General features: G+C 43.7%; 1 protein-coding gene across 1 annotated transcript in view; it reads right to left on the bottom strand.

Moving 5' to 3' along the window:
* SMU1 (SMU1 DNA replication regulator and spliceosomal factor) overlaps positions 1-14,407 on the bottom strand; it is a 216,462-nt gene that overhangs the window by 178,738 nt on the left and 23,317 nt on the right. The window contains exons 2-3 of the mRNA XM_033918195.1: positions 12,248-12,458; positions 6,652-6,804 (exon numbers count right to left, since the gene is read on the bottom strand). Of these exons, the coding sequence (XP_033774086.1) occupies positions 6,652-6,804; positions 12,248-12,458 (364 nt within the window). The remainder of the gene's footprint in view (positions 1-6,651; positions 6,805-12,247; positions 12,459-14,407) is intronic.

Below are 14,407 nucleotides of genomic sequence, written 5' to 3'. Positions count from 1 at the left end.
AATAAAAACAAGAGAAAAAGGAAGCCGATATGGTTCTCCAACCTAGTGGCTGAGAAAATAAAGGCGAAAGAGTTGGTGTTCATGAAATATAAAAAAAACCCAAGAAGAGGAGAGCAGAAAGGACTACAGGGTGAAACTGAAAGAAGCCAAGAGAGAGATACTTTTGGCGAAGGCACAGGCAGAAGAACAAATGGCTAAAAATGTAAAAAAGGGAGATAAAAATTTTTTCAGATATATTAGTGAAAGGAGGAAGATAAAAAATGGAATTGCTAGGCTAAAAGATGCTGGGAACAAATATGTGGAGAGTGATGAGGAGAAAGCAAATGTGCTAAACAAATACTTCTGTTCTGTATTCACAGAAGAAAATCCTGGAGAAGGACCGAGAAAATGGAGTAGATTCTGCGCCATTCACGGAGGAAGGTGTTTATGAGCAACTTGAAAAACTGAAGGTGGACAAAGCGATGGGACCAGACGGGATCCATCCCAGGATACTAAGGGAGCTCAGAGAGGTTCTGGCGAGTCCTATTAAAGACTTGTTCAACAAATCTCTGGAAACGGGAGTGATTCCTGGGAATTGGAGGAGAGCGGATGTGGTCCCTATTCATAAAAGTGGGCACAGGGATGAAGCAGGAAACTACAGGCCAGTGAGCCTCACTTCAGTTGTTGGAAAAATAATGAAAGTGTTGCTGAAAGAAAGGATAGTGTACTTCTTTGAATCTAATGGGTTACAGGATCCGAGGCAACATGGCTTTACAAAAGGTAAATCGTGCCAAACGAACCTGATTGAATTTTTTGATTGGGTGACCAGAGAGCTGGATCGAGGACATATGCTAGATGTAATTTACTTGGATTTCAGCAAAGCCTTTGATACAGTTCCTCATAGGAGGCTGTTGAACAAACTTGAAGGGCTGAAGTTAGGACCCAAAGTGGTGAACTGGGTCAGAAACTGGCTGTCGGACAGACGCCAGAGGGTGGTGGTTAATGTAAGTCGCTCGAAGGAAGGAAAGGTGACTAGTGGAGTCCCTCAGGGTTCGGTGCTGGGGCCAATCCTGTTCAATATGTTTGTGAGTGACATTGCTGAAGGGTTAGAAGGAAAAGTGTGCCTTTTTGCAGATGATACCAAGATTTGTAACAGAGTAGACACCGAAGAGGGAGTGGAAAATATGAAAAAGGATCTGCAAAAGTTAGAGGAATGGTCTAATGTCTGGCAACTAAAATTCAATGCAAAGAAATGCAGAGTAATGCATTTGGGGATTAATAATAGGAAGGAACCGTATATGCTGGGAGGAGAGAAGCTGATATACACGGACGGGGAGAGGGACCTTGGGGTTATAGTGTCCGAAGATCTAAAGGCGAGAAAACAATGTGACAAGGCAGTGGCTGCTGCCAGAAGGATGCTGGGCTGTATAAAGAGAGGCGTAGTCAGTAGAAGGAAGAAGGTGTTGATGCCCCTGCACAGGTCATTGGTGAGGCCCCACTTGGAGTATTGTGTTCAGTTTTGGAGACCGTATCTGGCGAATGACGTAAGAAGACTTGAGGCGGTCCAGAGGAAGGCGACGAAAATGATAGGAGGCTTGCGCCAGAAGACGTATGAGGAGAGACTGGAAGCCCTGAATATGTGTACTCTAGAAGAAAGGAGAGACAGGGGAGATATGATTCAGACGTTCAAATACTTGAAGGGTATTAACGTAGAACAAAATCTTTTCCAGAGAAAGGAAAATGGTAAAACCAGAGGACATAATTTGAGGTTGAGGGGTAGATTCAGGGGTAGATTCAGGGGCAATGTTAGGAAATTCTACTTTACGGAGAGGGTGGTGGATGCCTGGAATGCGCTCCCGCATGGAGAGTAAAACTGTGACTGAGTTCAAAGAAGCGTGGGATGAACACAGAAGATTTAGAATCAGAAAATAATATTAAATATTGAACTAGGCCAGTTACTGGGCAGACTTGCAGGTCTGTGTCTGTGTATGGCCGTTTGGTGGAGGATGGGCAGGGAGGGCTTCAATGGCTGGGAGGGTGTAGATGGGCTGGAGTAAGTCTTAACAGAGATTTCGGCAGTTGGAACCCAAGCACAGTACCGGGTAAAGCTTTGGATTCTTGCCCAGAAATAGCTAAGAAGAAAAAAAAAAAAAAAAAATTTAAATTGAATCAGGTTGGGCAGACTGGATGGACCATTCGGGTCTTTATCTGCCGTCATCTACTATGTTACTATGTTACACACACTGATCCCCTTGACTCACGATAGCTCTGCTCCCTGCAGGCCTTCCGTGTATGATTTGAGGGCCTCCAACGTGTCACAAACGCAGGGCCTGGCTGCTGCCTGGATGCGGACCCTGGCTGAAAACAGGACCATGAACCATATGCCACGGTTCCACAGCTCAGAGCAATAAGGGGCCAAAGTGCGACCGCTAGCAGCCACCGCCAGCGAGTAATCCCTTAAGAGCAAGATCTTGGAGCTCTCATATTCTAGTGAGTCTGCCAGGATTCGGTCCTTGGTTGCTGCATTCAAGAACTGGGCTATGACAGGGCGAGGTCGGGATCTCCCTGGTGTTGGCTCCCAATGCGATGAACACGCTCCACAACCGCCCGTTCACCAGCTGAATCAGGGCACACGTGCTGGGGCAGCCATTGTTCCACAAAGTGCCAAAGATCTGCTTCCTTAATGCTCTCCGGTAGCCCCAGGACCCGCAAGTTGTTCCAGCGGCCGCGGTTCTCCTGGTCTTCCAGTCATGCCCGGAGATCAGAGCATTGAGCTTCTAAGGTGGTCAGGCGGCCGGCATCCTGATTGTAATGGTCCTCCTGGGCCAAGACTCGCTGCTCCAAGTGAAAGATCTGTGATCCATGGCACTTGATGCAGTCCTTAATCTTGTCCACAGACATCTGGAATTTGTTGAGTTTATATTCAATTAGCGTCGAGAAATGCCGCGTCAGCTCCCGCAGCGTGTCCTCCTGGAGAGCTATCGTAGTTCGCGGCGGGGTACCCTCCGACACCATTTTAGAGGAAAGCATGGTCTGCTTATACTTCGGCAGCTGCAGGGCCTTGGTGGGCATAACACCATGCAGATACTCGTTCTGCCGCCAGTTTGCACACCCTCCAGTACCCCTGGTCTCCCAGGATACAATGCACTGCAGGTGGAGTTAGTCTAAGCGCTGCATGTGGTAGAAAACGGCTCAAATATGCAGGGGAAGGTCGGAGCTCAGGCAAAGAGCCACCGTTCAGCAGCGCATCATCATCTGACTCCCCGCCTCCCTGGAGTATTGATAGCCCAGCAAATAAGCAGACTGGAAAGATGCACTGGGAGAAGTGGAGCCCTCAGGTTCTATTACTGGTGTCCTGGATCGAGGAATTGGAGGCCTCAAAGAGCTGGATGGCCTGAACGAGGAAGGTTTCTCTCTGGAGGAGGACCTGCACTTCGATGAGTGCCTCGACCAGCGATGAGAGTGCTGCCTGGAAGCAGGTCTCGCATGATGTCGAGGAGACTTCACCCTATGCCCTTAAACGGGCAATGTCTTATGTGAGGATATAGGGCTGGAAGCTGTAGACTGAAGTCCCATAGACTCTATGGTCTGGACCGAGGTATCTCGAAGTATTCCCAAAGACTTGGCTCCTTGTATGGAGTGTGAGAATTCCAGACCAGATACTCGCAAAAACTGGACTGCATAGAGTGTGTAATTTCAGCTCGAGGCACAGGCAAGGACTCGACCTCTTGTGAGATTGCTGAGTGCCCAGGCTGGACTGCAGGAAGCAGAGTCGAGGCAGGACTATATTTGGTCAGTAACTGAACAAATTCCAATTCTAAAATGGTCTGGATGGTAGCCTGCAATTGTGGATCTGAGTCTGAAACTGGACCACTTGCTGCGGCTAAAGGCTCTGAGGACGAAGAGGAAGAATGCTTTGACTTGGAGGAATAATAAAACAGCGATTCGTGAAGAGAAAACACCAACCACGGTTGTAGAGAAGGCAAAAGAGAACAAAGTTGAATGCAGAGAGTCAAAGACGGACTTCTCAGCTCCGCGGAAAACTAAGAACTGAGGAGATGCACTCTGTGCTGGGCGGGAAGGCACTCGCACATGCGTGGTGCGGGCGACTCGAAACTTCTAGTTTCTTCAAGCAAGTCTGCTTGTGATGCATCCGTCGGATGACGTCATCCATATGTGAGAATACCTGCCTGCTTGTCCTGGGATAAAGTATCATATGTAGTGCGAACCATATATTTCCGCAATTGAAAAGTTGAAGCAATGAATTGTTGGAATCTCGATTGCTTACGGGATGGAATATACTTTTGAAAAGAGGCAAGCTGTTTGACCAAATATTTCAGGTAAAACGAAAAATGGAAATTATAATTACCAGCTCTGTTGGCCAACTTTGCATTCTGGTAAAGACGCTTACCAAACCTGTCCATTGCTCTACCTTCTCTGCCAGGAGGTACAGATGCATAGATACTAGAACCTGACAATTTCTTTAGAGTGGATTCAACCACTAAAGATTCATGAAGGAGCTGTGGTTTAGCAAAACCTGGAACAGGAACCACCCTATACAAAGAGTCCAGTTTTTTAGGAGCCACCCGGAATGGAAAGAGGAGTCTCGAGATTCTTATAGAAAGTCTTTCATAAAAAGTCATGGAGTGGGAGCTTCGGCAGGTCTTTAGGAGGCTGGTCATACCGTATATACTCAAATATAAACTGGGAGGTTTTTTTTTTAAATATATATAAGATTATTCATTTATTTCAACAAATAAAAACTGTAAGCAATTACAAATCAGTTCCAAGAAACAAAGAAGAATCATACACCAACTTAAAATTTCTAGTCCTCGTCTGACTACCTACCAACGGATGAACTTTCAAGTTAAGTGCTGAATTTTTTGTTAGGAGTTGGCTGGGGGGTTCTTTCAGCGGGACTTCCTACTCTACAAATGAACTTGTGTGATTGATGTATTTTTCACATCACTATTTAGTAGGAACACTATTAATTGTTTTGAGCACATGTGAGGTGTCCAGTGATAGTGTGCGGGTAGGGGTTCTTTAACCCATGCCTTGTCTTGTAAAGCGCTGGAGAATCTTCTCCCTTCGCTGACCTCTCACACTGAGGACACCCCGCTTCACAAATTAATAAAATTAAACTTAAATTAAATTATTATTCATGGGTAAGTGCAGGTTGGCCCCCTTTAATAACCCATTGACTTTCACTGTTCTTTTTGTGTATCTTTTTGAAATACCCATAGCAGTTATATATTTGGAAAACGTGTGTTGGAAAAATAGATTAGCAATCGGTCAATAGTTCATACAGTTGAAGCAGTTAATTTATTGTCTTTGAATTTAGATCTGATGAGGGCAGTTTTCCAGGTTTGTGGCATGCCATGATATAAGTAATCATGCTGTGCATGCAAGGACCTAGAATACTGAAGTGATATGTTACTATATAGGAAGGAAGAACGTTTTGAGCAGCATTGGCGAGTTTCATATTATTGTCTTTGTGATATTGCCTATGGAAAATAGATTCAAATCTGATGATGTACTGTGTGCAATATGTGGGTATTTTTCAGGGATGTATGTAATAGGAGGACTAGGTTGAGGAGTAAATGTGGAGCACATTTTCGTCAGTTTATTTACAAATGTATCTGCTAGTGTTTGTGCCGAAGGAGCCAAGGAATGGTCACTAGTAATATTAGGTAAGGCCATCAGATTTTAAAACTGAGTAAAGAACTAAGGTATTAGGAGCTTTCGAGCTACATGTGATTATAGTAACGAAAGATTAGGTTCTTACCTTTGCTAATCTTCTTTCTTGTCAATGATGGAAATAAGTCACTGGCACTGACAGCACTTTTTGAAGCCTGTCAATGGTTTCAACATGGATGGAAAAATTGCAGCAGCAAAATTAAATTCAATGATGAAAGTTGAGGAGAAAAAAAACAACACAAAGGCTGAAAGTTGAGGAGAAAAAACCAACACAAAGCCCGAGTGAGCAGCCCGAGTGAGGAAAAAGAAAACCAATAGCCAAAGGCCAGGTTTTAGTAAAGCGATATGGGGTTGAAGGCAATGCTGATTGGATGAAGTCCTGAAAAAAGCATTTCTATGCTCTGCGGTGAACAAAGAACTGCGGGAAGGAATTCATGCATGCACAGTGCAGGCAGTCGTGGAGTTTCTTAAAAACTTAAAGTAAATACTGTCCATATCGGGCTCCGTGGATGACATCACCCATATGTGAAAATATGCTGCCTGCTTGTCCTAGGATAAGCAGAAGTTCTTTTCTTTCTTCCCTGCTACATAACTTTCACATAATTACGACTCACTCATATATTTATGCTAGATTACACTGTAAATAAATGCTTCCATTTTTATAATACATAGCCTGGGTCATTGCTTATTAGGATTGAGCAGTGAAGGATAGAACTTGGATTTGGGGGATATAGAGCAATCTTACATACATTACCATTACACATACACTTACTCCCCTAGCATTGGTTCCTAGCAGACTAGGAGCCCTATAGACCACTTCTGCACAAGTGACTCCTTTTGAGCCTAAAGATTACTTACAGTAGCCCAACATAAAGTAGTAAACTAGAACTAGTTTTGCTCAGAACTTTGTTAATATAAAACAAGAAAAAGAAATATAATAAAATCATAATGCATTATTAGAAACTAAATGTGTACCTCACGAGGATCAAAGTAGGACCTGGCCAAAAGATTCTCTAGATGAATGTATCTCTCTGGCTGGGTCTGTTTTAACATGATCATTGGGTCAGTCTGCCTTAAGAGGGACCTGGCGGCTCCCAACTCACGAAGTTCAATCAGCTCCAAAACCACCTGCAGAAATAATGTGACATACCATTAGAGGATATTAAAGCAACTTAAATCAGTGAAACCTTCTACATCCAACAATCACATTTAAATTGATTTTGACCTTTGAGACTAGCAATATCTATAAAATTAAATTATTTACTCCCAAAGCTACTGATGATCTGAGTATTTGAGTATAAAAACATAATTAATAAATACAAAAGAAATCTCTTGGTCTATACTGTAACTTGTAAAGGGTTTTAGATTGATATACCACCTTTCTGTGGTATAACCAATTTACATTTATTATATGCTCATACTTATGCATATGGTAAAATTATGTTTTACCTGTTAATTTTCTTTCCTTTAGATCAGTGGTCTCAAACTCAAACCCTTTGCAGGGCCACATTTTGGATTTGTAGGTACTTGGAGGGCCGCAGAAAAAAATAGTTAATGTCTTATTAAAGAAATGACAATTTTGCATGAGGTTAATAGTTTATAATTTATAAAACTTTCCTTTAACAGTTAAAAGGAAAGATATATAAACTGTAAAGAGTTTTACCTTATGCAAAATAGTCATTTCTTTAATAAGACATTAACTATTTTTTCTGCGGCCCTCCAAGTATTCTATTTTTTCTGCAGCACTCACATTTAAAGTTTAATATCTTTTCTTTCTCAAAACTGGCACATTTCAATCACTAAATTGAAAATAAAATCATTTTCCTACCTTTGGTAATTTCATCAGTCTCTGGTTGCACTTTATTCTTCTGACTGTGCATCCAATATTTCTTCCCTTCTTTCAGCCTCCTGTATGCTTCCTCTCCTCCAGACTTCATTCCCTTCCCCATTCTTTTTCTTTCTTTCTCTATGTCTGTCTTTCTCTGATTCCGTGTCCCATTTTTTGCTTTGTTTCTGGCTCCCTGTCCCCCCCTTCTTTCTTTCTTCCTTCCTGCCCTCCCCCATGCCACCGCCACTGGAGAATAGGCTGCTGCTGCTGCCGCCATTGGGAACAGGCCGAGATCTCCATGCTTCTCTTCTCCACGGGGCCGACCAACTCTCGCCGCCCGATGTCAATTCTAACGTCGGAAAGGATGTTCCGGGCAGCCAGGCAGCGATTGGCTAGCCAGAAAGTTCTCTCGACGTCGGGAGGCAAGAGAAGCAGAAAGATCAATGAACACGATGCCGGCCTGTTCCCCGATGGCAGCAGTGAGAAGGGAAGGAAAGCAGGTTGGGCACCACTGCTCTAGATGAGCCGCACTCTAGGGAGAACAGTGGAGGGTGGCCAGCTGTGCGGACCGCCCCCCCCCCTTGGTATGCCACTAGAGCAGCAACATGTCTGGCCGGCTCATTCCGTTCAAAGCCGCGGGTGGCGGCTCCTTGCGAGATCTGTGCCTGCGTCTGAAGCCTCTCTGATGTTGTGATGTCAGAGAGGCTTCCGATGCAGGAGTGGATAGCGCAAGGAGCCGCCAACCCGCGGCTTTGAACGGAACGAGCCGGCCAGACACGCTGCTGCTCCAAAAGGAAGAGAATGATCCAGTCCAGACTGCGGGCCGCAAATAAAACCTGGAGAGCCACATGTGGCCCGCCGGGCCGCGTGTTTGAGACCGCTGCTTTAGATGCAGCAGATGAATCCAGAGACTAGTGTGATAGCACACATCTACCAGCAGGTGGAGATAGAGAACTGATTTGCAGGAGCTCCTCTTCGACAGAACCTCCTCTTCCCAATTAGTACCGCTCCTTGCCCAAGCATCCGGAACAGCAAACTCCAAAAAACTTTTTTCCCATAGCCCAAAGTAAATTGAAACCATCAACCATAACAAGAATATAAACACCCCGCGAGGTTCAGAACAAACTGGATTTGTCCGTGGTCGACAGTCTCTTCACATCAAGCAGCACTGTGGGGTAAAGACCTAGAACAATTACTCGTGCCTACTACCTTTAGGGAATTCAGGAAACGTCTAAAAACACATCTGTTCCTGAAATACTTAGGAAACCAACCTATACAATCTTAGTCCTCAACAAATGATCTCTAGAACTGTCAATCACCAAGTCTATACTTTGTTGATTCCACTCAATCTGTAACATCTTTAATCATTGTAAACCGCATAACTTCACGGTCCTTGTTGTTGTTGTTGTTCATGTCCGCAATTTATTGTTATCAATGGCGAATTGCCAACATCATCAAATCCCCTCCATGGCCATCAGTCTGGACTCTGAGAAGGCTTTTGATCGGGTGGGCTGGGCTTTCTTGTTCACTATCCTTGTGCATCTGGGTTTTGGGGGTCCTTTTTTAACAGCTGTTCAGGCATTGTATTCTGGGTCCATGGCCTCCATCTTGATATACGGAATATGCACAGCCCCTTTTGAGCTCACTAGTGGGACGCGGCAGGGTTGTCCGTTATCTTCTTTGTTGTTTGTAATATCTTTGGAGGCCACACTATCAAAAGGATGTGAAGAGAATGGAGTTGATCCAGAGAAAGGCCACTAGGATGGTCTCAGGACTTAAATATCTCCCATATGAAGAACATCTGAGCAGACTGCGCTTGTACTCTCTCGAAGAGTGCAGAGAAAGGGAGGACATAATAGAAACATTCAAATATATAATAGGCCGCATTGAGGTGGAAGAAGAAATCTTTTTTCTTACGAGTCCCACAGCAACAAGAGGGCATCCGCTAAAACCTAAGGGGGGAAAGTTTCATGGTGACACCAGGAAATACTTGTTCACCGAAAGGGTGATTGATCGATGGAATGGTCTTCCACGCCAGGCAGTTGAAACCAGTAACCTGATCAACTTCAAGAGACGATGGGACAAACAGGTGGGGTTGCTACAGAGTTATACTTAAAAGATGGATTCTCAAAGGAGGGAGGGTTCTTGAGTGGGCATATTTGTTGGGCCGCCGGCCCTTTTCTGTCGTCATACTCTATGTTTCTACGTTTATTACTGTGGAGGATGATCATCTTTTACAGGTGAAGGTCCTGGCATATGTGGATTATCTCATGTTTCTCTTAACTCGGCTTTCTACTTCTTTGCCTGTGTTGTTGGATGTCATTGCTGCCTATGGTACTTTATCATGTTTTTCCTTGAATTTTTTCAAGTCTAAGGCTTGCCTTTGCTGTTGGAGGTGAAATATTTGGGTGTTCAGCTTCCTGTTCAATTATCTTCCCTGTATAGTGTGAATGTGTCTCATTTATTATGTGAGACCAATGTTAAACTACAGATGTGGAGAGCTTATCTGTTGTCCATTTTGGGATGAGTTCATTTATTTAATATAATTCTGGCGCCAAAAAGGCTCTATATATTCCAAATGCTTCCTTTATTTCTTAAAGTAAAGGATAAGAGGAAACTGTATTCCCTCCTGTAGACATACTTGTGGCAGGGAAAGCGGGCCCGTCTTCCCATTCACATTGTACAGACACCTAGGCACTTTGGGGGTTTGAGGCTGTTGAATGTTAGATATTTAACGATTGCATGTACTATGAGGCATATTTATGACTGGTTCCGAACCTCTCATGATTTTTCGGTAACTGCTGTGACGTTGTCCTTGATGGGCACCTGGCATTTTAGTTGTTATTTGTATAAGATGGGTCTCAGATTGCCTGTTATACTTCAGCGATCTGGCATCCTACCTGCCATTGCTACCTCGTGTTGGTCGTACCGGAGACATGGATACTCCACAGCAGTGACGCCCTACCTTGCTATTTGTGGGAACCCAGCGTTTCCCCCGGGTCAGTCTGAGAAAGGCCCAGCTCCTCCGATGCCATGCCAATCTCACTCCTGGAGCCCCCTGAGCAACCATTCACGCCTGTGCAGAAATGTGTTCGCCGTTTACCACCACACAAACATGGTTTCACCACCTCTGCTGCAGTAGAGAAGGTGGAGAGGGACAGATTCTTCAACCTATCGGGTACCACAAGAACAAGGGGGCACTCGGAGAAACTGAAGGGGGACCGGTTTAAAACCAATGCCAGGAAGTTCTTTTTCACCCAGAGGGTGGTTGACACCTGGAATGCGCTGCCGGAGGTTGTGATAGGACAGAGCACACTATGGGGTTTTAAAAAAGGATTGGATAAATTCCTGACAGATAAAGGAATTAAGGGATACAGTAAGGGTATCAAGGCAAATTTTAAGGGATCACATACAGGTCATGGACCTGATGGGCCGCCGCGGGTGCGGACTGCTGGGCGCGATGGACCACCAGTCTGATCCAGCAGAGGCGACTTCTTATGTTCTTAGTACAAGTTATAGCGGGCTATAAATAAAATTACTACCAGCAATATTACACACACATGCGATGCAGGAACCCGCAGTCCAAACTCTCCCTAACAAAACAGACTCACAATGCCAACCAAATCAAAATTGTTGGTTAGGGCCGGTAGATCCTGGTTGTTCAATACTGGCAGGGCAGAAAACCCAGACAGCAAATCTGGTCTCACTTTTTTGTTTTTAAATTATAGGAAAGAAGAAAAAGTAGAGACAAACTCAGCCCATCAATCATCGGAGGGAGGGTGGAGAAGGGCCTGGTGGGGCCCAGGTGTAGCCTCTAAAGCTGGCACCGCTCAGGCAGATACCCCTAACTCATTGAAGACAAGCAACAGAAGTTTAGATCCAATACAGCAACAGCAGCCAGGAGCTAGAGAAATGGCATCCATCCGCCTGCTGGAGCTATAAGATACTAATTGGCAAGGGGAGGTTCCATCGAAGAGGAGCTTCTGCAAATCAGTTCTTTATCTTCATCTGCTGGTAGATGTGTGCTATCCCACTAGTCTCTGGATTCATCTGCTGCTGCTGTTGCTAAGGAAAAATAGGTTTTGGGGGTTTTTGGGTTTGGGGTTTGTTTTTTTTTGGAGGGGAGTTAATTATAGCTTTTATTTTGTCAATTTACCTTATCTCGTATAGAGCAGAACATCCATAATCACAGTAATATAAATAGGTTTTAGGTATATGTTTCACCAATGAAATTTTACCTGTGCATACAGATGAAAAAGTTTCAATTTAAATTTTTAACAAGATTTACCACTACAACATTTGTCTCTTTCCCTTCCCCCAATGATCCGTCATGCCCTGTCTCTCCCACCCACCAGGGCAGCTCTGTATTAACCATTTTTTCTCTCTTCTCCACCTCGTTTGCTCACATAGTTGCACTGGCAACGACAGCAACAATAAACTGAAGGCAGGCAGATATGGTGACACTGTTGTGTGAAGCACGTTGATTAAAATTTTTAATTACACAAATGCATAAACCAGCCAACAGATGGATTTTATTTTGTTACACTTGTATAGTAATCCTGATCGCATGAGAGGTTAACTCTTTCCATTACCATGCAAAATCTCCCCATTCCCTCTCACACACACACTTTAGCACATCTTTTCTCACCCAGTATAAACAGACGTGCATGCATTTGCAAATGAAAGAGGGAGAAATGTGTCATTTTGTCAAATTAAATATGTACTTTAAACAAATTTTTTTACCTGTTCATAGAGATCAATTAGGGTTTTATCAGGCAGTTTCAAGGATTGTATAGCCTGTAGTACTGTGTCCCAATGTCCACTATTAATATCTGCTACAAAACTATCTATACTGTCCACAGTATTCAAAGACACAGTGGTTTCCTCTTGCAATGTGGCTAAAGTCCGAAGCAAACTGTTCTCCTTCAGGTACTGCATTATGAGACGAATAACGCTGCAAAAAGAGGGAAAACAAAAGTACCATACTGTCAACTGCTTTGTCATGATGCTGTTGTACTTCCCAAAGATTTGCAATATTTGTTATGCTACCCTTCTTACAGTAAATAAAGGCAGTTTATAATATATTGGAAAAAGCAGATCACATTAAACACAGTAAGTTAGATAAAAACCTTACAAAGGGTAAAACGTGTCATAAAAGTTGAGGCAAATTATAGCACAACAGCTGGACAATTATATATTGAACAAATAAGAAAAACATTTTTTTAAAGGAATTTAAAAGTGGTTGAAGTCATCCTTCAAACAACCAGGTCTTAAGGCCTGCCTTGAATATCTAATATGAGACCTGTTGTCTTAGTTCTACTGTAAGTGAATTCCACATGGAAGGTACAACATAGCTGAATATGAACTAGTGCTGCTCAATTCGTCAATTAACTTTCAAAAAAAAAAAAAAATTGGACTCATCGATTCAGTGAGTCCTACCTCCGTGTCTTCTAAAGTAGCAGCAGCAGTGGCGGTGATCAGCTTGGCATTTGGCAGAGGCAGCGCAGTGAACAGGCTGCTGCTACTTTAGGAGGCCCAAGAGAAAGGAGACAATCTAGAGCAGTGTTCTTCAACCGCCGGTCCGTGGACCAGTGCTGGTCTGCAGAAATTTTCTGCAAGTCCGCAGGGCCAGCACCTCCATCGGGCCCAAGATATTGTTCTGTAGCTGCTGGTCCTCGGTACAATCAATGTGGCATTTTCGGGCCGGTCCAGGGTGCGATCAGTGCTGGGTCTTCGGGCTGGCTCCCTGAGTGCTACAGTGCAGAAAGCTGTGGGGAAAGGCTCCTATCCGCAGCTTGCGCCTGACTCGGAAGCCTTCTCTCTGACGTCGCAACGTCAGAAGAAAGGCTTCCAGATGAGGCGCAGGACACGGGTGAGGAGCCGCTTCCCACAGTTTTGTGCAATGCAGCACTCAGGGAGCCAGTCCGAAGTCCCTGCATTGATTGCACCCTGGACCGGCCTAAAGCTAACACTGGGGGGCAGGCTAGAAGGGAAGGCACATAGAGGGAGAGAGACAACGGTAGGGGAAATGCTTTTTATTTTTTTATTTAGTGATTTTACATCTGCCCTAATTGTCTGTTCAGGAAGAAATGCATTTGTTTTCTCTGGGGGTTGTACTGCTTGCAGAGTCTTGCATCTTAGGGTTTGTTTGTGAATATTAGTACTTTTAGTTTTTGGTCCTGCATTTGCATGGGGTTATCTGTTTTCTGGTAGGAATGAATGTTGAAAAGCATACAGTGTGCTTTGTGTATTTTAATTTTGTGGTTAACCATTATGTGTTGTTTTTGTTTTTTATATTTTATTGATTTTTAATCTAAAAACAGTGCCAAAAAGATAAAAGAACATTAGATATTACATACATTGCACTATTGTCTGTACAGGTAACTTATATATCATTCAAGATTTTCTATATTTAATAGTAACATAATATAACATAATATCTAATATAAATAAAATTACCTAAATGTCACCAGCAATATTTATTTCCCTCCCTCCAACCCCCTCCCCCAATGGATGTGTAAAGGTAAATGAACAGAAGGAAAGATAAAATAAATAGACATTAGTATAATTCCACAAATTTAGTCAATGGGCTCCAAACTAGAGAATGACACGGTGACAAAATTCATCACTGTTCCCGTCCCCACGGATAACCGCGGAAACCATCTTCATGTCATTCTTTAAGGAGAGAGGGAAGAATCAGAGTATGAATGGCCACAACCACTGACCTGCAAGCTTTGCTTTGAAGAATGCTGGTGTAGAAGGACTGAGGTTGAAATAGACACTAGAAAATGACATGGGATTATTTCCCGCGGTTATCCACGGGGATGGGAACAGTGATTAATTTTGTCACCGTGTCATTCTCTGCTCCAAACTTTATTAAATACACTACTAAATCCCCTACAC

The sequence above is a fragment of the Geotrypetes seraphini genome, chromosome 1, assembly GCF_902459505.1.
Source record: "Geotrypetes seraphini chromosome 1, aGeoSer1.1, whole genome shotgun sequence".
NCBI classification, from domain to species: domain Eukaryota; kingdom Metazoa; phylum Chordata; class Amphibia; order Gymnophiona; family Dermophiidae; genus Geotrypetes; species Geotrypetes seraphini.
Note: the sequence above shows the minus strand (reverse complement) of the source record. Positions and strands in the feature narration are given on the sequence as shown.